The sequence below is a fragment of the Cherax quadricarinatus genome, chromosome 56 (genome assembly GCF_038502225.1).
Source record: "Cherax quadricarinatus isolate ZL_2023a chromosome 56, ASM3850222v1, whole genome shotgun sequence".
NCBI classification, from domain to species: Eukaryota; Metazoa; Arthropoda; class Malacostraca; order Decapoda; family Parastacidae; genus Cherax; species Cherax quadricarinatus.
In genome coordinates, this window is record NC_091347.1 from 27,997,639 (window position 1) to 28,021,089 (window position 23,451).

General features: G+C 50.6%; 1 protein-coding gene across 12 annotated transcripts in view; it reads right to left on the reverse strand.

Moving 5' to 3' along the window:
* LOC128700714 (titin) overlaps positions 1–23,451 on the reverse strand; it is a 333,838-nt gene that overhangs the window by 150,605 nt on the left and 159,782 nt on the right. For 10 of the 12 annotated variants that reach the window (XM_070097261.1, XM_070097260.1, XM_070097253.1 and 7 more), the window contains one exon: positions 4,576–23,451. In XM_070097261.1, the coding sequence (XP_069953362.1) occupies positions 4,576–23,451 (18,876 nt within the window). The remainder of the gene's footprint in view (positions 1–4,575) is intronic. The other 2 variants (XM_070097255.1, XM_070097257.1) reach the window with 2 other exon arrangements.

Consider the following 23,451-nt stretch of genomic DNA (forward strand, 5'->3'; position numbering starts at 1 on the left):
GTGATAATGTCGGAAAATCTCACATGTACTAAAGCCCCCCCTTCTAGATAGGCAAAATTTCTGAGCCGGAAAAATGTGGGGACAACCTTCACAGCTCGTATTACTCAGTCAAGAACCTACTGTAAATTACTGGGAGTGCTTAAAGCCCTTAGAACTGTACTCCTTAGAACGTAGACAAGAAAAATACACCATAATCTACACCTGGAAGATACTGGAGGGATTTGTCCCAAACTTGCACACCGAAATTACTATCTATGAACACAAGAGGTTTTGGTATGTGGTGTAGGATACCCCTAATGAAAAGCAGGGAAGAGATGAGTACACTGAGAGAGAACTCAATGAGTGTTAAGGGACCACGACTCTTCAACACCCTCCCTCCATGCATAAGGGAGATTACCAACAAACCTCTAGCTATTTTCCAGGGAAAACTCGACAGATTCTTCAAAACAGCTCCTTATCAGCCAGGTTGTGGTGCATACGTTGGACTGCAGGCAGCGGGCAGTAACAGCTTGATTCCGAAGGTCACTGCCCCCTTCGGGGCATGCCTGACACCTAACCTAGTACAGTTAAGAACTGGTAAAGAGAGCTGAGCGTTACTTGCAAACAAGAAGCAGCTAGCGTATTTTAGAGCAGCTGACACAGACGCCCCACAGGCTACATCAACCAACCACATCAACAGTCCAGGCTACATCAACCAACCACATCAACAGTCCAGGCTACACCAACCAACCACATCAACAGTCCAGGCTACACCAACCAACCACATCAACAGTCCAGGCTACACCAACCAACCACATCAACAGTCCAGGCTACACCAACAACATCAACGGTCCAGTTACAGCAACCAGCCACATCAACAGTCCAGGCTACAGCAACCAACCACATCAACAGTCCTGGCTATACCAACCAACCATACCAACAAGTACAGACAACACAGAAGTCCCACAGGCAACAGCAAGCAACCACACCAACACAGGCTACAGGTGAGCGTGGGAATGTGACCCACCTGGTATGGTCTCTTACATACCTCGTAATGAGGATGACATTACTGGTTTAGACCAAGAACAACACTACTCAGTGCTACTCTTATCCCTTGCTCACTGAGTTGTGCTTGAGTGTGCTAAAACCTAGCTCCTGGCCCGCCCTCTTACGCCTTTTCATGTCTACTCCTGAAGCTTTGTACTGAGTTTGCCTTCACCAATCCCTCATGCAGCTCATTCCACTTAACACCATAAGAGTGAAGAAACATTTCCCAACATCCGTCTGAGACACCTGCGTGCACTTATGCCCTGTCGCCCCTGTGTCACAACCTGCTTACTGAGTGGGAGTACCTGTTTGTACTCACACAAGCGCAGGTATGCTGGCTTTGTAGTTTTCAGTGTCTAAGGTTCCTTGATACTGGTGAGGGGTTCTTGATCAAATTATTATTATTATAATCAAGGGGGAAGCGCTAAACCCGGAGGATTATAGAGCGCCTGGGGGGGATGTGGAAGGCATTCAGGCTTAATTCGGGGAACTGGAGCACAGATCCAATTCCCTAAATCAAGAGCCCCTCACCAACATCAAGGAACCTTCCTTGAGGGGTTCTTGATCAAAGGAATTGGACTTGACATCTCCACTCTTGGACTGAACCTGACTCTCAGTATGTACTACAGGCGCTGTGTGACCCCTACGGATTTAGCGCTGTCACGTGACCGTTATAATAATAATAATAATAATAATAATAATAATACACAACCCGCACCTAAGAGACAAACTTATAACGATGTTTCGGTCGGACTTGCATCATTAACTTGTTACTGAAGACATTATTGGCTCAGTAGGCAGTGCGGGAGACACACCAGTAATGACTTATTTTGACCTAGTTACAAGTAGTGTTGTTTGCCATCATCTCGGAAGGGTTTCACACCTGGGACAATGTTCACTCTCAGATTTTTTTCATACATTTAAATGGTGTTCATCGATTTTGCTATTTCGTTCAACTGGGTATAAATCACTACTATATTTTAGACAAATGATACACATTTCGCTGACTTGCTACTGCTGGTAACTTAAAGATTTAAATGACAAACTGAATTCTGGTATGGAATATCATTAGCGTAACTCTATGAAAACTGCGGTGACCGAGTTAAAATCTGGTTGCCCTGGGTAGACAGAATGTGAACAAGAAAATACTTAAAATAACAAAGGTCATAAATGGGATTGGAAGTCTCTTATACGGCAGATTCTGGAACACAGTCTCTCAAGAAGAGGGTCACACTCCAACAGCCTCTTTTTATATTTATTTTATTATCAGCAAGAGTAAATTAGTAATTCTGCCATTTTAAACGAATGTCATGGTAAATGTAGCATCTGAATTATTATTATAATCAAAAAGAAGCGCTAAGCCACAAGGGCTATACAGCGGTATGTAGCATCTGAAGTATTCAGGGAGTGGAACGAGTGGAACAGCAAATGTAGCATAGAACAAAAAGGCACAATACCGTGACTGGAACAATACACACATAACCCGCACATAGGAGAGAGGAACTTTGTAAATGATCCAAGTCGGACCGAAACATCGTCGTAAGCTCCTCTCTCCTATGTGCGGGTTATTTGTGTATAGCAACTGTAGCTCCTGAACTCATCACAGAGGGCAATGGTTTGCAAGATACAATATGCAAGTTATGATATTTACTGAGATGTTTCATCCACCAGGGATTAATAAAGTTTCTGGCGGACAAAACGTCTTTTCAGTAAATGCCATAAACTACATATTGTGTCTTATTCACATACTTTTGCTATTGATATTCAAGACGATGATTGACCAGAGACGAAGATGACGAGGCAGGTATCGTTCCCTGGGACACACATAAGTAACCTGCAGACCAGCATATGGTCACTCAGAGTTTCATGAATTTTCTTGTGTACTTGACGAGGTGGAACATGATGAGCAGGTTGTGTAATGCACAGCTCTGAGAGACAGAAGTTAGTGGAGTTGGTGTGACGCAAAGTTCAGTGATCAACAAAAGCCTCTTACACTTGTGCAAGATTATATCTGCACAAGAACAATGAAATGCTTAGCAAAACTAAAATACTTTTTTTTTCAGGAACAACAGAATAAAAATATAAGAAAGAAGGAAAACTGCAGCATGAAGTACTTAATACAAAACATTAAAACTATTTAATTATTATATTCACAAAAATACCAAACCGGCATGCTTCATATAACGTAACACTTAGGAAACTTTACACGAGCCAGTTAGGCCTTCTACAGTGCTCCTCAGGACAACTACATCTCCACAGAAGGCTGATAGACACATTCAGGAACTGTCCTGAACTGTACATAAGTGTCTTCCACATTCAGCACATGACAACACCTGCTTCTAAAGCACCAGTCTTGATCTGACGTCAGCATCAACAACAGATGAAAAGCATGAGCGTGAGGGAAGGATCCTCACGTTCCTTCAGAAATGGGCTAGTAAAGTGGGTGAAAATTGCCGATAAAAATTAATTAGTAGGCGATAAACCCTTTGAAGGTAATGGTGGCTTCACCACCTAATACGAGGAGGTTAACTACAATGAGTAGCGAGTGGTGGAGATAATACGAAGGTCAAGAGTCAGGCTAAAAAACAAAGATTGGGGGAGTCGGAGATGGGAGAGTATGTGTGTTGAGTCAAGGGATAGGTGGGCGGGAGAGGATTAAATAGATAGGCAATCAGACTCACTTTGACCTTTGTCAAGTCACAGGGAGATGAGTAGGTCATTATCATGGTATGTTTTCAGAGAAACCCTGGCTAAGTTGAGGTCCATCGAGCAGGGTGAAAGTGAGGACAGCAGGGTTAAGGTGAGGACAGCAGGGTGAAGGTGAGGACAGCAGGGTGAAGGCAAGGATGAGGATATCAGGGCGAGGGTGAGCACAGCAGGGTGAAGGTGAGGATTACAAGGTAAAGGCGAGGACTGCAGGGTGAAGGTGAGGATAAAGACATCAGTGACGGTGAGGACAGCGAGGACAAGCATGCTGGAGGTGACAGTTGAGGACAAGAGAGTCAGGACTGGGGTATGTAACACGTACGGTAGTAATGTTCGACCATCATGCAGCGTTAGTGATGCAGGGTGTCAGCACGTTAGACTGTTGGTTCATGTAGACAGTGTTTGTGGCGACCTGTATGAGTGAGTGGAGGCTCCCGCAACCTGTAGCTTAGCCACCATGGAGGAATTTGTCATAACCAAGTCTCGGAAGGATTAGAACAACTGTAAATGAACACACAGTATATGCTCTTGGAATTAGAAAGAAATGTCAATAATTTCTATAAACCTAAAGGAACTGCACCAAGACTGGCAAAAAGACAATAGTGGGAGTTACAATATAAGGTGGCGACGTCTCTGTGGGGGGAAGAACATCTCTTTATGAGTTATTTGTAAGACATTAGCGTCCAGCTTGTTGTGGTCTCTCTCGCACCAGGGACAGAGTCTGAAGGCTTGGTTAAAAAGGCAGTTAGGGACGCAGAAAAGCAGGATGGCGATGCAGAACATGGAGGCGACAAGTGTGGCCGCCTCAATACCTGCGACACCTGCTAACAGGTGACCACTTACGCCACTCCCTGGCAGACTGCTGCTCCTGCTCCCAGTTGCTGGATTCCACCTTAGTATCGTGGCCGCCAACAACACGCCACGATCCCTCGCCATCGTGTCCGTATCTGACGTACCCAGCCTGGTCGTGCGTGGGTCGTCCGTCAAAAGTAGGTCTTGTGTGGTCACTTAGGAATCGTGTGTCTCCCGCCACCAGTCCACCTGAGCCGTCACTCCTGTAGGTGATGTAGTCCCCTCTGGTGATGCTGGTGACGGGTTCTCCATCAGTTACACGGGTACCCTGCGTCAAGCGTCCGTCACCAATGTACCTGTCACCAGTCGTCAAAGTACGGTCGTCCAAGTGAACGCTGTGCATTCGAGATTCACGTTCATTCGCTCGATAGTACGCCTCATCCGTCCAGGTCTCCCTGGATGCCCCATCTTGCAGCTGCTGCCTGGAGATACGATGAAGTGGAGAGCCCTTCTCCATACTAGTGATAGGCTTGTGGTACGGGCTGTCAGTAGCCCCGACAACAGTCTGATAGCTGTGCTCGGTGGTCATGCGTCTGTCGTCTACATGCATTTGTGTGCTCTGTGAGGAGGTAAAGTGTTGGCTGGAAACGTGTGTTTGGTCTGCGTGCGTGTCTCTGGAAGACCTATGAACGAAGGAGCCATCCTGGCGTGCACGGAGGGTGTCAACATCGTATATTTCAAGCTCTGTGATGGGGCCCGATGGTGTACCTCTTGGTTCATCCCTGTATACAACCCAGTCGCCTGGTCGACGATCTGCTGGTTCACCTGGTCGACGATCTGTTGGTTCACTTGGTCGACGATCTCCTGGTTCACCTGGTCGACGATCTCCTGGTTCACCTGGTCGACGATCTCCTGGTTCACCTGGACGATCTCCTGGTTCACCTGGTCGACGATCTCCTGGTTCACCTGGTCGACGATCTCCTGGTTCACCTGGTCGACGATCTCTTGGTTCACCTGGTCGATGATCTGTAGGTTCACCTGGTCGACGATCTCCTGGTTCACCAGGTCGACGATCTCCTGGTTCACCAGGTCGACGATCTCCTGGTTCACCTGGTCGACGATCTCCTGGTTCACCTGGTCGACGATCTCCTGGTTCACCTGGTCGATGATCTCCTGGTTCACCTGGTCGATGATCTGTAGGTTCACTTGGTCGACGATATGTTGGTTCGCCTGCATAAACAATCCAATCACCTGGTCGACGATCTGTTGGTTCACCTGGTCGACGATCTCCTGGTTCACCTGGTCGACGATATGCTGGTTCGCCTGCATAAACAATCCAATCACCTGGTCGACGATCTGTTGGTTCACCTGGCCGACGATCTCCTGGCTCACCTGGTCGATGATCATCTGGTTCACCTGGCCGACGATCTCCTGGTTCACCTGGTCGACGATATGTTGGTTCACCTGCATAAACAATCCAATCACCTGGTCGACGATCTGTTGGTTCACCTGGTCGACGATCTCCTGGCTCACCTGGTCGACGATCTCCTGGTTTACCTGGTCGACGATCTCCTGGTTCACCTGCATAAACAATCCAGTCACCTGGACGACGATCTGTTGGTTCACCTGGTCGACGATCTGTTGGTTCACTTGGCAAACGATCTTCTGGTACACCTGGCCGATCTCCTGGTTCACCTGGTCGACGATCTGTTGGTTCACCTGGTCGACGATCTCCTGGGTCACCTGGCCGACGACCTGATGGTTCACCTGGCAGACGATCTCCTGGTTCACCTGGCCGACGATCTCCTGGTTCACCTGTCCGACGATCTCCTGGTTCACCTGGTCGACGATCTCCTGGTTCACCTGGTCGACGATCTCCTGGTTCACCTGCATAAACAATCCAGTCACCTGGTCGACGATCTGTTGGTACACCTGGTCGACGATCTGTTGGTTCACCTGGTCGACGATCTCCTGGTTCACCTGGTCTACGATCTGTCGGTTCACCTGGTCGACGATCTGCTGGTTCACCTGGTCGACGACCCGCTGGTTCACCTGGTCGACGATCTGCTGGTTCACCTGGTAGACGATCTGCTGGTTCACCTGGTCGACGATCTCCTGGTTCACCTGGTCGACGATCTCCTGGTTCACCTGCATAAACAATCCAGTCACCTGGTCGACGATCTGTTGGTACACCTGGTCGACGATCTGTTGGTTCACCTGGTCGACGATCTCCTGGTTCACCTGGTCGACGATCTGTTGGTTCACCTGGTCGACGATCTGCTGGTTCACCTGGTCGACGACCCGCTGGTTCACCTGGTCGACGATCTGCTGGTTCACCTGGTAGACGATCTGCTGGTTCACCTGGTCGACGATCTCCTGGTTGACGATCTGTTGGTTCACCTGGTCGACGGTCTGTTGGTTCACCTGGTCGACGATCTCCTGGTTCATCTGGTCGACGATCTGTTGATTCACCTGGTCGACGATATCCTGGTTCACCTGGTCGTCGATCTGTTGGTTCATCTGGTCGACGATCTGCTGGTTCACCTGGTCGACGGTCTGTTGGTTCACCTGGTCGACGATCTGCTGGTTCACCTGGTCGACGATCTGATGGGTCACCTGGTAGACGATCTGCTGGTTCACCTGGTCGACGATCTCCTGGTTCACCTGGTCGACGATCTGCTGGTTCACCTGGTAGACGATCTGCTGGTTCACCTGGTCGACGATCTCCTGGTTCACCTGGTCGACGATCTCCTGGTTCACCTGGTCGATGGTCTGTTGGTTCACCTGGTCGACGATCTGTTGGTTCACCTGGTAGACGATCTGCTGGTTCACCTGGTCGACGATCTCCTGGTTCACCTGGTCGACGATCTCCTGGTTCACCTGGTCGACGATCTGTTGATTCACCTGGTCGACGATCTGTTGTTTCACCTGGTCGACGATCTGCTGGTTCACCTGGTCGACGATCTGGTTCACCTGGTCGACGATCTGGTTCACCTGGTCGACGATCTCCTGGTTCACCTGGTCGACGATCTGTTGGTTCACCTGGTCGACGATCTGTTGGTTCACCTATGGGAGGGTGAGGGGCATCTTGGATGGGTGAGTCCCTGGCGGGAGATGAGGGAGTAGGGACGAGGGATCGACCAGGTTCAGTTGGTGAAGGTTTGTCTCTGGGACCAAAGTAAATAGAATACGATCCTCCTCCGCCGCCGCCAGCAGGATCCGGAGTAACGGTGTACGTATAATTGTAGGTCACTGGAGGTTTGGTGACCTTCTTGGTGCACCGGGTGTACTGGTAAGCATTAAGAAGAGCGTTTTCGATTTCGTGAATGTCTCTCTCAGGGGTGTGGCGTCGACAGCTGCATGATTCTCCCCTCGGCCTCATATAACTGGGAACAGAGCTCGTAGTAGACAGGCCTGACAGGGACTGCATGCTGTATGTCCTGGTCTCCATGTCCACACTGGACGTCCTTCGACGAGGCTGACCCGAGTCCACAGAAGATTTTCTGGGTTTCGAAGTTTTACGTATGCGATGCTGAACGTCATCCGGTTCTGGCGTGGGGCCCCTCCTGGAGAATGGCGACTTTCTCCTTAAAGCAGCATCACATCGATCTATGCTTGAAGTACTGATGCGTTTCTCAGTCTTCTTGCCATAGTCATTAACCCAGCTGGGCTTTCTCTCTCCCTCACGTTCTTTACCCTCAGGTTTGTCTGTTTTCTTGACAATTCTCCCAGACTCTTTGTCATCGGGTCTGCTGGGTTTTCTTCTTAGAGTCTCTGGTTCCTTATCGTTCACTTTACTAACTTTCTTACTGGGTGTTTTCTCCAGTTCTTCAGGTCTTCTACTAGGATACTCTGGCATAGAGTAGACAGGTTTGCTGCTTCTCCTGACAGGAGTACTCGAACTAGAAACTAAGCTGTCGTCACCTGGCTTGCCTGGTCTCCTCTTTATTTCTTCTGGTTCATCACCTGGCCTGCCTGGCCTCCTCTTTATTTCTTCTGGTTCATCACCTGGCCTGCCTGGTCTCCTCTTTATTTCTTCTGGTTCATCACCTGGCCTGCCTGGCCTCCTCTTTATTTCTTCTGGTTCATCACCTGGCCTGCCTGGCCTCCTCTTTATTTCTTCTGGTTCATCACCTGGCCTGCCTGGTCTCCTCCTTATTTCTTCTGATTCATCACCTGGCCTGCCTGGTCTCCTCTTTATTTCTTCTGGTTCATCACCTGGCCTGCCTGGTCTCCTCTTTATTTCTTCTGGTTCATCGCCTGGCCTGCCTGGCCTCCTCTTTATTTCTTCTGGTTCATCACCTGGCCTGCCTGGTCTCCTCTTTATTTCTTCTGGTTCATCACCTGGCCTGCCTGGCCTCCTCTTTATTTCTTCTGGTTCATCACCTGGCCTGCCTGGCCTCCTCTTAATTTCGTCTGGTTCATCACCTGGCCTGCCTGGTCTCCTCTTTATTTCTTCTGGTTCATCACCTGGCCTGCCTGGTCTCCTCTTTATTTCTTCTGGTTCATCACCTGGCCTGCCTGGCCTCCTCTTTATTTCTTCTGGTTCATCACCTGGCCTGCCTGGCCTCCTCTTTATTTCCTCCGGTTCATCACCTGGCATGCCTGGTCTCCTCTTTATTTCCTCTGGTTCATCACCTGGCCTGGTTGATCTCTTTATTTCTTCTGGTTCATCACCTGGTCTGCCTGGCCTCCTCTTTATTTCTTCTGGTTCATCACCTGGCCTGCCTGGCCTCCTCTTTATTTCTTCTGGTTCATCACCTGGCCTGCCTGGTCTCCTCTTTATTTCCTCAGGTTCATCACCTGGCCTGCCTGGTCTCCTCTTTATTTCTTCTGGTTCATCACCTGGCCTGCCTGGTCTCCTCTTTATTTCCTCCGGTTCATCACCTGGCCTGCCTGGTCTCCTCTTTATTTCCTCTGGTTCATCACCTGGCCTGCCTGGTCTCCTCTTTATTTCTTCTGGTTCATCACCTGGCCTGCCTGGTCTCCTCTTTATTTCCTCAGGTTCATCACCTGGCTTGCCTGGTCTCCTCTTTATTTCTTCTGGTTCATCACCTGGCCTGCCTGGTCTCCTCTTTATTTCTTCTGGTTCATCACCTGGCCTGCCTGGTCTCCTCTTTATTTCTTCTGGTTCATCACCTGGCCTGCCTGGTCTCTTCTTTGTTTCTTCTGGTTCATCACCTGGTCTCCTCTTAATAGTTTCTGGCTCATCACCTGGCCTACCTGGTCTCCTCTTTATTTCCTCTGGTTCATCACCTGGTCTCCTCTTAATGGTCTCTGGTTCATCACCTGGCCTGCCTGGTCTCCTCTGTATTTCTTCTGGTTCATCACCTGGCCTGCCTGGTCTCCTCTTTATTTTCTCTGGTTCATCACCTGGCCTGCCCGGTCTCCTCTTTATTTCTTCTGGTTCATCACCTGGCCTGCCTGGTCTCCTCTTTATTTCCTCAGGTTCATCACCTGGCCTGCCTGGTCTCCTCTTTATTTCTTCTGGTTCATCACCTGGCCTGCCTGGTCTCCTCTTTATTTCTTCAGGTTCATCACCTGGCCTGCCTGGTCTCCTCTTTATTTCTTCTGGTTCATCACCTGGCCTCCTCTTAATAGTTTCTGGCTCATCACCTGGCCTACCTGGTCTCCTCTTTATTTCCTCTGGTTCATCACCTGGTCTCCTCGTAATGGTCTCTGGTTCATCACCTGGCCTGCCTGGTCTCCTCTTTATTTCTTCTGGTTCATCACCTGGCCTTCCTGGTCTCCACTTTATTTCTTCTGGTTCATCACCTGGTCTCCTCTTAATAGTCTCTGGTCCATCACCTGGCCTACCTGGTCTTCTCTTTATTTCCTCTGGTTCATCACCTGGTCTCCTCTTATTGGTCTCTGGTCCATCACCTGGCCTGCCTGGTCTTTTCTTTATTTCCTCTGGTTCATCTGGTCTCCTCTTTATTTCTTCTGGTTCATCACCTGGTCTCCTCTTTATTGTCTCTGGTTCATCACCTGGCCTGCCTGGTCTCCTCTTTACTTCCTCTGGTTCATCTTCTGGTCTCCTCTTTATTTCCTCTGGTTCATCACCTGGCCTGCCTGGTCTCCTCTTTATTTCTTCTGGTTCATCACCTGGTCTCCTCTTTATTGTCTCTGGTTCATCACTTGGCCTGCCTGGTCTCCTCTTTACTTCCTCTGGTTCATCTCCTGGTCTCCTCTTTATTTTCTCTGGTTCATCACCTGGCCTGCCTGGTCTCCTCTTTATTTCCTCTGGTTCATCACCTGGCCTGCCTGGTCTCCTCTTTATTTTTTCTGGTACATCACCTGGTCTCCTCTTTATTGTCTCTGGTTCATCACCTGGCCTGCCTGGTCTCCTCTTTATTTCCTCTGGTTCATCACCTGGCCTGCCTGGTCTCCTCTTTATTTCTTCTGGTACATCACCTGGTCTCCTCTTAATAGTCTCTGGTTCATCACCTGGCCTACCTGGTCTCCTCTTTATTTCCTCTGGTTCATCACCTGGCCTGCCTGGTCTCCTCTTTATCTCTTCTGGTTCATCACCTGGCCTGCCTGGTCTCCTCTTTATTTCTTCTGGTTCATCACCTGGCCTGCCTGGTCTCCTCTTTATTTCTTCTGGTACATCACCTGGCCTGCCTGGTCTCCTCTTTATTTCTTTTGGTTCCTCACCTGGTTTCCTCTTAGTAGTCTCTGGTTCATAACCTGGTCTTCTCTTTATTGTGTCTGGTTTATCTCCTGGTCTCCTCTTTATTTTCTCTGGCTCTTCACCTGGCCTGCCTGGTCTCCTCTTTATTGTCTCTGGCTCATCACCTGGTCTCTTCTTTATTGTTTCTGGTTCATCACCTGGTCTCCTCTTTATTGTTTCTGGTTCATCACTTGGCCTCCTCTTTATTGTTTCTGGTTCATCACCTGGCCTCCTCTTTACTGTTTCTGGTCTATCACCTGGCCTCCTCTTTATTGTTTCTGGTTCATCACCTGGCCTCCTCTTTACTGTTTCTGGTCTATCACCTGGCCTTCTCTTTATTGTTTCTGGTTCATCACCTGGCCTCCTCTTTATTGTTTCTGGTTCATCACCTGGCCTCCTCTTTACTGTCTCTTTTTCCTCTTCACCTGGCCTGCCTGGTCTCCTCTTTATTTCTTCTGGTTCCTCTTCACCTGGCCTGCCCGGTCTCCTCTTTATTTCTTCTGGTTCCTCTTCACCGGGCCTGCCTGGTCTCCTCTTTATTTCTTTTGGTTCCTCTTCACCTGGCCTGCCTGGTCTCCTCTTTATTTCTTCTGGTTGCTCTTCACCTGGCCTGCCTGGTCTCCTCTTTATTTCATCTGGTTCCTCTTCACCTGGCCTGCCTGGTCTCCTCTTTATTTCTTCCGGTTCCTCTTCACCTGGCCTGCCTGGTCTCCTCTTTATTTCATCTGGTTCCTCTTCACCTGGCCTGCCTGGTCTCCTCTTTATTTCTTCTGGTTCCTCTTCACCTGGCCTTCCCGGTCTCCTCTTTATTTCTTCTGGTTCCTCTTCACCTGGCCTGCCAGGTCTCCTCTTTATTTCATCTGGTTCCTCTTCACCTGGCCTGCCTGGTCTCCTCTTTATTTCTTCCGGTTCCTCTTCACCTGGCCTGCCTGGTCTCCTCTTTATTTCATCTGGTTCCTCTTCACCTGGCCTGCCTGGTCTCCTCTTTATTTCTTCCGGTTCCTCTTCACCTGGCCTGCCTGGTCTCCTCTTTATTTCTTTTGGTTCCTCTTCACCTGGCCTTCCTGGTCGCCTCTTTATTGTCTCTGGTTCATCATCTGGTCTCCTCTTTATTATCTCTGGTTCATCACCTGGTCGCCTCTTTATTTCTTCAGGTTCCTCTTCACCTAGTCTACCTGGTCTCCTCTTGATTTCCTCTGGTTCCTCTTCACCTGGCCTGCCTGGTCTCCTTTTTATTGTTTCAGGTTCCTCATCACCTGGTCTACCTGGTCTCCTCTTAATTTCCTCTGGTTCCTCATCACCTGGTCTACCTGGTCTCCTCTTTATTTCTTCAGGTTCCTCTTCACCTGGTCTGCCTGGTCTCCTTTTGATTTTCTCTGGTTCCTCTTCACCTGGTCTACCTGGTCTCCTCTTGATTTCCTCTGGTTCCTCTTCACCTGGCCTGCCTGGTCTCCTTTTTATTGTTTCAGGTTCCTCATCACCTGGTCTACCTGGTCTCCTCTTAATTTCCTCTGGTTCCTCTTCACCTGGCCTGCCTGGTCTCCTCCTTATTGTCTCTGGTTCATCACCTGGTCTCCTCTTTATTGTCTCTGGTTCATCACCTGGTCTCCTCCTTATTGTCTCTGGTTCATCACCTGGTCTCCTCTTTATTGTCTCTGGTTCCTCTTCACCTGGCCTACCTGGTTTCCTCTTTATTTTCTCTGGTTCCTCTTCACCTGGCCTACCTGGTCTCCTCTTTATTGTCTCTGGTTCCTCTTCACCTGGCCTGCCTGGTCTCCTCTTTATTTCTTCTGGTTCCTCTTCACCTGGCCTGCCTGGTCTCCTCTTTATTGTCTCTGGTTCCTCTTCACCTGGCCTGCCTGGTCTCCTCTTTATTTCTTCTGGTTCGTCTTCACCTGGCCTGCCTGGTCTCCTCTTTATTGTCTCTGTTTCATCACCTGGTCTCCTCTTTATTGTCTCTGGTTCCTCTTCACCTGGCCTACCTGGTCTCCTCTTTATTGTCTCTGGTTCCTCTTCACCTGGCCTACCTGGTCTCCTCTGTATTGTCTCTGGTTGCTCTTCACCTGGCCTGCCTGGTCTCCTCATTATTGTCTGTGGTTCATCACCTGGTCTCCTCTTTATCGTCTCTGGTTCCTCTTCACCTGGCCTGCCTGGTCTACTCCTTATTGTCTCCGGTTCCTCTTCATCTGGCCTGCCTGGTCTCCTCTTTATTTCTTCTGGTTCCTCTTCACCTGGCCTGCCTGGTCTCCTCTTTATTTTCTCTGGTTCCTCTTCACCTGGTCTACCTGGTCTCCTCTTTATTTTCTCTGATTCCTCTTCACCTGGCCTGCCTGGTCTCCTCTTTATTTCTTCTGGTTCCTCTTCACCTGGCCTGCCTGGTCTCCTCTTTATTTCTTCTGGTTCCTCTTCACCTGGCCTGCCTGGTCTCCTCTTTATTGTCTCTTGTTCCTCTTCACCTGGCCTACCTGGTCTCCTCTTTATTTCTTCTGGTTCCTCTTCACCTGGCCTGCATGGTCTCCTCTTTATTTCTTCTGGTTCCTCTTCACCTGGCCTGCCTGGTCTCCTCTTTATTTCTTCTGGTTCCTCTTCACCTGGCCTGCCTGGTCTCCTCTTTATTTTCTCTGGTTCCTGTTCACCTGACCTGCCTGGTCTCCTCTTTATTTCTTCTGGTTCCTCTTCACCTGGCCTGCCTGGTCTCCTCTTTATTTCTACTGGTTCCTCTTCACCTGGCCTTCCTGGTCTCCTCTTTATTGTCTCTGGTTCCTCTTCATCTGGCCTACCTGGTCTCCTCTTCATTTTATCTGGTTCCTCTTCACCTGGCCTGCCTGGTCTCCTCTTTATTTCTTCTGGTTCCTCTTCACCTGGCCTGCCTGGTCTCCTCTTTATTTCTTCTGGTTCCTCTTCACCTGGCCTGCCTGGTCTCCTCTTTATTGTCTCTGGTTCATCACCTGGTCTCCTCTTTATTGTCTCTGGTTCCTCTTCACCTGGCCTGCCTGGTCTCCTCTTTATTGTCTCTGGTTCATCACCTGGTCTCCTCTTTATTGTCTCTGGTTCCTCTTCACCTGGCCTACCTGGTCTCCTCTTTATTGTCTCCGGTTCCTCTTCACCTGGCCTGCCTGGTCTCCTCTTTATTGTCTCTGGTTCCTCTTCACCTGGCTTACATGGTCTCCTCTTTATTGTCTCTGGTTCCTCTTCACCTGGCCTGCCTGGTCTCCTCTTTATTGCCTCCGGTTCCTCTTCACCTGGCCTGCCTGGTCTCCTCTTTGTCTCTGGTTCATCACCTGGTATCCTCTCTATTGTCTCTGGTTCCTCTTCACCTGGCCTGCCTGGTCTCCTCTTCATTGTCTCTGGTTCCTCTTCACCTGGCCTGCCTGGTCTCCTCTTTATTTCTTCTGGTTCCTCTTCACCTGGCCTGCCAGGTCTCCTCTTTATTGTCTCTGGTTCATCACCTGGTCTCCTCTTTATTGTCTCTGGTTCATCACCTGGTTTCCTCTTTATTGTCTCTGGTTCATCACCTGGTCTCCTCTTTATTGTCTCTGGTTCATCACCTGGTTTCCTCTTTATTGTCTCTGGTTCATCACCTGGTCTCCTCTTTATTGTCTCTGGTTCACCACCTGGTCTCCTCCTTATTGTCTCTGGTTCATCACCTGGTCTCCTCTTTATTTTGTCTGGTTCCTCTTCACCTGGTCTGCCTGGTCTCCTTTTTATTGTCTCTGGTTCCTCTTCACCTGGCCTGACTGGTCTCCTCTTTATTGTCTCTTGTTCCTCTTCACCTGGTCTGCCTGGTCTCCTCTTTATTTGCTCTGGTTCCTCTTCACCTGGCCTGCCTGGTCTCCTCTTTATTGTATCTGGTTCCTCTTCACTTGGCCTGCCTGGTCTCTTCTTTATTGTATCTGGTTCCTCTTCACTTGGCCTGCCTGGTCTCCTCTTTATTGTGTCTGGTTCCTCTTCATGTGGCTTACCTGGTTTCCTCTTTATTTCTTCTGGTTCTTCACCTGGCCTTCTTGGACTCCTTTTACGTATTTCTGGGTCCTCACCTGGCTTGCTTGGCTTCCTTCTCATTGTCTCTTTTTCGTCTTCAGGTCTGACACTTATTTTCTTGGTGAGTGACGGTTCGTCATGTGGTTTACTTCCGTCTTTTCTATCATCTGGTCTTTTATTTATTTTTTTAGACTGGTCTGAAACGGATTTTGGCTCAAGATCTCTAGGCTTTCCCTTGAGGTTCTTAGGCTCAAAGTATTCTGGCCTGCCTGGTTCACTCTTTGCTTTGTTTGGTTCTTGTTCACTAGGTCGTTGTATTCTTTTCATGACTTCTGGCTCTTCTCCAGTTTTCTCTGTTGTTTGTGGCTTATCTCCAGGTTTCCTCCTGATACGGATCTCAGGTGCATCTTTCTGCATCTTTGCTCTCATTTTTCTCTGTGAGTCCTGTTCCGTCTTGATGATCATCGTCTCACGCACACCTGTTTCTTCAATTTCGGGCACTCTTTTCTTCTTAGGCTTCTTCTTCTTCCTCTTTTGTTCGTCACTCACATCGGAATCGCTCGTTGAGGATTCCTCAGTACTGCTGCTACTTGTATACTCTACACTATCGTAGTAATAGACTTCTTCAAGTTCCGTTGACTCCGTCACCAACGATCTTGATATGTTTGATGTCATTTCAACTGTTGTGGAAGATATGTATGATTTACGAACGCTCAAGTCTTCAGTGTCTATGTAGGTTATATCATCACCTGGTCTGCCTGGTGTCCTCTTAGTGGTCTCTGGTTCCTCACCACTTGGCCTGCCTGGTCTCCTCTTAGTGATCTCTGGTTCCTCATCACCTGGTCTCCTCTTAGTGGTCTCTGGTTCATCACTTGGCCTGCCTGGTCTCCTCTTAGTGGGTTCAGGTTCTTCATCATCTGGCCTGCCTGGTCTCCTCTTTGTAATCTCTGGTTCCTCATCACCTGGTGTCCTCTTAGTGGTCTCTGGTTCCTCACCACTTGGCCTGCCTGGTCTCCTCTTAGTGATCTCTGGTTCCTCATCACCTGGCCTGCCTGGTCTCCTCTTAGTGGTCTCTGGTTCCTCATCACCTGGCCTGCCTGGTCTCCTCTTAGTGGTCTCTGGTTCCTCATCACCTGGCCTGCCTGGTCTCCTCTTAGTGATCTCTGGTTCCTCATCACCTGGTCTGCCTGGTCTCCTCTTAGTGGTCTCTGGTTCCTCATCACCTGGCCTGCCTGGTTTCCTCTTAGTGGTCTCTGGTTCCTCATCACCTGGTCTGCCTGGTCTCCTCTTAGTGGTCTCTGGTTCCTCATCACCTGGTCTGCCTGGTCTCCTCTTAGTGGTCTCTGGTTCCTCATCACCTGGCCTGCCTGGTTTCCTCCTGGTTTCCTCTGGTCTACTTGGTTTCCTCTTTACGTCTTCTGGTTTATCACCTGTTTTACTTAGTTTTCTCGTTGTTTCCTCTGATTTATCTGGCCTACTTGGCTTCCTCTTTGCTTCCTCTGGCTTATCATCTGGTCTGCCTGGTCTCCTCTTAGTGGTCTCTGGTTCCTCATCACTTGGCCTGCCTGGTCTCCTCTTAGTGGTCTCTGGTTCCTCATCACTTGGCCTGCCTGGTCTCCTCTTAGTGGTCTCTGGTTCCTCATCACTTGGCCTGCCTGGTCTCCTCTTAGTGGTCTCTGGTTCCTCATCACTTGGCCTGCCTGGTCTCCTCTTAGTGGTCTCTGGTTCCTCATCACCTGGTCTGCCTGGTCTCCTCTTAGTGGTCTCTGGTTCCTCATCACCTGGCCTGCCTGGTCTCCTCTTAGTGGTCTCTGGTTCCTCATCACCTGGCCTGCCTGGTCTCCTCTTAGTGGTCTCTGGTTCCTCATCACCTGGCCTGCCTGGTCTCCTCTTAGTGGTCTCTGGTTCCTCATCACTTGGCCTGCCTGGTCTCCTCTTAGTGGTCTCTGGTTCCTCATCACCTGGCCTGCCTGGTCTCCTCTTAGTGATCTCTGGTTCCTCATCACCTGGCCTGCCTGGTCTCCTCTTAGTGGTCTCTGGTTCCTCATCACCTGGCCTGCCTGGTCTCCTCTTAGTGGTCTCTGGTTCCTCATCACCTGGCCTGCCTGGTCTCCTCTTAGTGGTCTCTGGTTTCTCATCACCTGGCCTGCCTGGTCTCCTCTTAGTGGTCTCTGGTTCCTCATCACCTGGCCTGCCTGGTCTCCTCTTAGTTGTCTCTGGTTCCTCATCACCTGGCCTGCCTGGTCTCCTCTTGGTGGTCTCTGGTTCTTCATCACCTGGCCTGCCTGGTCTCCTCTTTGTTATGTCTGGTTCCTCAGCGACAGGCTTCCTGATTCTAGTGTCTGTCAGACCTGGCCAGTCCTGATATTCGTCCACGTCTTCCCTGGTTTCTATGTATTGACTCATAACTGTTTCAGTTTTCCTCATAGATTTACTGACTGTTGACTGTCTGACGACGCTGGTCTCGTAAGACTCCTTCGTCAGGTCATAAATGTTCACTGTGTCGGTCTCGTATGCTCTTCTCACGTCAATCAATTCTTCACTAACATCATTAGGTATTAATTCAAATACTTCTGGTTCATCACCTGGCCTGCCTGGTCTCCCCTTTGTGGTCTCTGGTTGATCACCTGGCCTACCTGGTCTTCTCTTTGTATCCTCTGGTTCGTCACCTGGCCTCCTCTTCCTTGTGTCTGGTTCTTCACCTGGCCTATTTGGTCTCCTTGTTGCTGGTTCTTCACCTGGCTTACTTGGTCTCCTTGTAACTGGTTCTTCACCTGGCTTACTTGGTCTCCTTGTTACTAGTTCTTCACCTGGCTTACTTGGTCTCCTTGTTACTGGTTCTTCACTTGGCCTGCCTGGTCTCCTCTTCGTGGGCTCAGGTTCATCACCTGGCCTCCTCTTCCTTGTGTCTGGTTCTTCACCTGGCTTACTTGGTCTCCTTGTTACTAGTTCTTCACCTGGCTTACTTGGTTTCCTTGTTGCTGATTCTTCACCTGGCGTGCCTGGTCTCCTCCTTGTGAGCTCAGGTTCATCACCTGGCCTGCCTGGGCTCCTCTTCCTGGTGCCAGGTTCATCACCTGGTCTGCCTGGGCTCCTCTTCCTGGTGTCTGGCTTATCACCTGGCCTCCCTGGGCTCCTCTTCATGGTGTCAGGTTCATCACCTGGTCTGCCTGGGCTCTTCTTCCTGGTGTCTGGTTCATCACCTGGCCTGCCTGGGCTCCTCTTCCTGGTGTCTGGTTCATCACCTGGCCTGCCTGGGCTCCTCTTCCTGGTGTCTGGTTCATCACCTGGCCTGCCTGGGCTCCTCTTCCTGGTGTCTGGTTCATCACCTGGTCTGCCTGGGCTCCTCTTTCTGATGTCTGGTTCATCACCTGGCCTGCCTGGGCTCCTCTTTCTGGTGTCTGGCTCATCACCTGGCCTGCCTGGGCTCCTCTTCCTGGTGTCAGGTTCATCCCCTGGCCTGCCTGGGCTCCTCTTTCTGGTGTCTGGTTCATCACCTGGTCTGCCTGGGCTCCTCTTCCTGGTGTCAGGTTCATCCCCTGGCCTGCCTGGGCTCCTCTTTCTGGTGTCTGGTTCATCACCTGGTCTGCCTGGGCTCCTCTTCCTGGTGTCAGGTTCATCCCCTGGCCTGCCTGGGCTCCTCCTTCTGGTGTCTAGTTCATCAGCTGGCCTGCCTGGGCTCCTCTTCCTGGTGTCTGGTTCATCACCTGGCCTGCCTGGGCTCCTCTTCCTGGTGTCTGGTTCATCACCTGGCCTGCCTGGGCTCCTCTTCCTGGTGTCAGGTTCATCACCTGGCCTGCCTGGGCTCCTCTTCCTGGTGTCTGGTTCATCACCTGGCCTGCCTGAGCTCCTCTTCCTGGTGTCAGGTTCATCACCTGGCCTGCCTGGGCTCCTCTTCCTGGTGTCTGGTTCATCACCTGGCCTGCCTGGGCTCCTCTTCCTGGTGTCAGGTTCATCACCTGGCCTGCCTGGGCTCCTCTTCCTGGTGTCTGGTTCATCACCTGGCCTGCCTGAGCTCCTCTTCCTGGTGTCAGGTTCATCACCTGGCCTGCCTGGGCTCCTCTTCCTGGGGTCAGGTTCATCACCTGGCCTGCCTGGGCTCCTCTTCCTGGTGTCTAGTTCATCACCTGGCCTGCCTGGGCTCCTCTTCCTGGTGTCTGGTTCATCACCTGGTCTGCCTGGGCTCCTCTTCCTGGTATCTGGTTCATCAAAATCTCTTACCGTTGTCCTTGGCTTCACCTTGAACCCCTCGTGCGGTTCTATACCATAAGGTTCTTCATCATCGCTGGTTGTAGGCCTGAACCTCAGTGTATCATGGATGTTGAGGTTCTCCTTCACCAGAGTGTCTCTGGTGCTGAGAGTTATGGAGGTAACTGAGGTGTGTCTCTCTGTGCTACTCCTCTCGTAATATTCACTCGAGGATTTTCTGATGTTTACTCTTTCAGTTCCAACGCTTGTTTTTTCTATTGACTTTAATGATTCCTTCTCATCTGTGGTCTCTGGTTCCTCATCACCTGGCCTGCCTGGTCTCCTCTTAGTGGTCTCTGGTTCCTCATCACCTGGCCTGCCTGGTCTCCTCTTAGTGGTCTCTGGTTCCTCATCACCTGGCCTGCCTGGTCTCCTCTTAGTGGTCTCTGGTTCCTCATCACCTGGCCTGCCTGGTCTCCTCTTAGTGGTCTCTGGTTCCTCATCACCTGGCCTGCCTGGTCTCCTCTTAGTGGTCTCTGGTTCCTCATCACCTGGCCTGCCTGGTCTCCTCTTAGTGGTCTCTGGTTCCTCATCACCTGGCCTGCCTGGTCTTCTCTTAGTGGTCTCTGGTTCCTCATCACCTGGCCTGCCTGGTCTTCTCTTAGTGGTCTCTGGTTCCTCATCACCTGGCCTGCCTGGTCTCCTCTTAGTGGTCTCTGGTTCCTCATCACCTGGCCTGCCTGTTCTCCTCTTAGTGATCTCTGGTTCCTCATCACCTGGCCTGCCTGGTCTCCTCTTAGTGGTCTCTGGTTCCTCATCACCTGGCCTGCCTGGTCTCCTCTTAGTGGTCTCTGGCTCCTCAACTTGCCTTCCTAGTCTCCTCTTAGTGGTCTCTGGTTCCTCACCTGGCCTGCCTGGTCTCCTCTTAATGGTCTCTGGTTCATCACCTGGCCTGCCTGGTCTCCTCTTTGTATCATCTGGTTCATCACCTGGCCTGCTTGGTCTCCTCTTTGTATCCCCCGGTTCATCACCTGGCCTGCCTGGTCTCCTCCTTATAACGTCTGGTTCATCACTTGGCCTGCCTGGTCTCCTCTTTGTATCTTCTGGTTCATCACCTGGCCTGCCTGGTCTCCTTTTAGTGAGTTCAGGTTCTTCACCTGGCCTGCCTGGTCTCCTCTTTGTATCCCCCGGTTCATCACCTGGCCTGCCTGGTCTCCTCCTTGTATCGTCTTGTTCATCATCTGGCCTGCCTGGTTTACTCTTTGTATCTTCTGGTTCATCACCTAGCCTGCCTGGTCTCCTCTTTGTATCCTCTGGTTCATCACCTGGCCTGCCTGGTCTCCTCTTTGTATCCTCTGGTTCATCACCTGGCCTGCCTGGTCTCCTCTTTGTAACCTCTGGTTCATCACTTGGCCTGCCTGGTCTCCTCTTTGTATCCTCTGGTTCATCACCTGGCCTGCCTGGTCTCCTCTTTGTATCCTCTGGTTCATCACCTGGCCTGCCCGGTCTCCTCTTTGTATCGTCTGGTTCATCACCTGGCCTGCTTGGTCTCCTCTTTGTATCTTCTGGTTCATCACCTAGCCTGCCTGGTCTCCTCTTTGTATCCTCTGGTTCATCACCTGGCCTGCCTGGTCTCCTCTTTGTATCCTCTGGTTCATCACCTGGCCTGCCTGGTCTCCTCTTTGTATCCTCTGGTTCATCACCTGGCCTGCCTGGTCTCTTCTTTGTATCCTCTGGTTCGTCACCTAGCCTGCCTGGTCTCCTCTTTGTATCCTCTGGTTCATCATCTGGCCTGCCTGGTCTCCTCTTTGTATCCTCTGGTTCATCACCTGGCCTGCCTGCTCTCCTCCTTGTATCGTCTGGTTCATCACCTGGCCTGCCTGGTCTCCTCCTTGTATCGTCTGGTTCATCACCTGGCCTGCCTGGTCTACTCTTTGTATCTTCTGGTTCATCACCTAGCATGCCTGATCTCCTCTTAGTGGGCTCAGGTTCTTCACCTGGCCTGCCTGGTCTCCTCTTTGGTTCCTCTGGTTCATCACCTGGCCGACCTGGTCTCCTCTTTGTATCGTCTGGTTCATCACCTGGCCTGCTTGGTCTCCTCTTTGTATCGTCTGGTTCATCACCTAGCCTGCTTGGTCTCCTCTTTGTATCTTCTGGTTCATCATCTGGCCTGCCTGGTCTCCTCTTAGTGGGCTCAGGTTCTTCACCTGGCCTGCCTGGTCTCCTCTTTGTATCTTCTGGTTCCTCACCTAACCTGCCTGGTCTCCTCTTAGTGGGCTCAGGTTCTTCACCTGGCCTGCCTGGTCTCCTCTTTGGATCCTCTGGTTCATCACCTGGCCGACCTGGTCTCCTCTTTGTATCCTCTGGTTCATCACCTGGCCTGCTTGGCCTCCTCTTTGTATCCTCTATTTCATCACCTGGCCTGCCTGGTCTCCTCTTTGTATCCTCTGGTTCATCACCTGGCCTGCCTGGTCTCCTCTTTGTATCCTCTGGTTCATCACCTGGCCTGCCTGGTCTCCTCTTTGTATCCTCTGATTCATCACCTGGCCTGCTTGGTCTCCTCTTTGTATCCTCTGGTTCATCACCTGGCCTGCCTGGTCTCCTCTTTGTATCCTCTGGTTCATCACCTGGCCTGCTTGGTCTCCTCTTTGTATCCTCTATTTCATCACCTGGCCTGCCTGGTCTCCTCTTTGTATCCTCTGGTTCATCACCTGGCCTACTTGGTCTCCTCTTTGTATCCTCTGGTTCATCACCTGGCCTGCCTGGTCTCCTCCTTGTATCGTCTGGTTCATCACCTGGCCTGCCTGGTCTCCTCTTAGTGGGCTCAGGTTCTTCACCTGGCCTGCCTGGTCTCCTCTTTGTATCTTCTGGTTCCTCACCTAACCTGCCTGGTCTCCTCTTAGTGGGCTCAGGTTCATCACCTGGCCTGCCTGGTCTTCTCTTTGTATCCTCAGGTTCATCACCTGGCCTGCCTGGTCTCCTCTTCGTATCCTCAGGTTCATCACCTGGCCTGCCTGGTCTCCTCTTTGTATCCTCTGGTTCATCACCTGGCCTGCCTGGTCTCCTCTTTGTATCCTCTGGTTCATCACCTGGCCTGCCTGGTCTCCTCTTTATATCGTCTGGTTCATCACCTGGCCTACCTGGTCTCCTCTTTGTATCCTCTGGTTCATCACCTGGCCTGCCTGGTCTCCTCTTTGTATCCTCAGGTTCATCACCTGGCCTGCCTGGTCTCCTCTTCGTATCCTCAGGTTCATCACCTGGCCTGCCTGGTCTCCTCTTTGTATCCTCTGGTTCATCACTTGGCCTGCCTGGTCTCCTCTTTGTATCCTCTGGTTCATCACCTGGCCTGCCTGGTCTCCTCTTTATATCGTCTGGTTCATCACCTGGCCTACCTGGTCTCCTCTTTGTATCCTCTGGTTCATCACCTGGCCTGCCTGGTCTCCTCTTTGTATCCTCAGGTTCATCACCTGGCCTGCCTGGTCTCCTCTTCGTATCCTCAGGTTCATCACCTGGCCTGCCTGGTCTCCTCTTTGTATCCTCTGGTTCATCACCTGGCCTGCCTGGTCTCCTCTTTATATCATCTGGTTCATCACCTGGCCTACCTGGTCTCCTCTTTGTATCCTCTGGTTCATCATCTGGCCTGCTTGGTCTCCTCTTTGTATCCTTAGGTTCATCACCTGGCCTACCTGGTCTCCTCTTCGTAGTCTCAGGTTCATCACCTGGCCTGCCTGGTCTCCTCTTCGTATCGTCTGGTTCTTCACCTGGCCTAGTTGGTCTCCTTGTTTCTGGTTCTTCACCTGGCCTAGTTGGTCTCCTTGTTTCTGGTTCTTCACCTGGCCTAGTTGGTCTTCTTGTTTCAGGTTCTTCACCTGGCCTTCGGGGTTCACTTTTCTTTGACGGAGATATTTTTGTTAACTGGCCAATCTTCAAGTTTGACACAGATGTTTGACTAACCGTGCTTTCTTTCCAGCTTTTAGCTCTTACTTGTGAAATACGTGTATGTGTGTCTGTCTTGTCATACTCTGTTCTTTGTCTTTGGTCAGTGTCAAGGCGTGCATTATCCTTGAGGTCATCAGGAAGGGTAC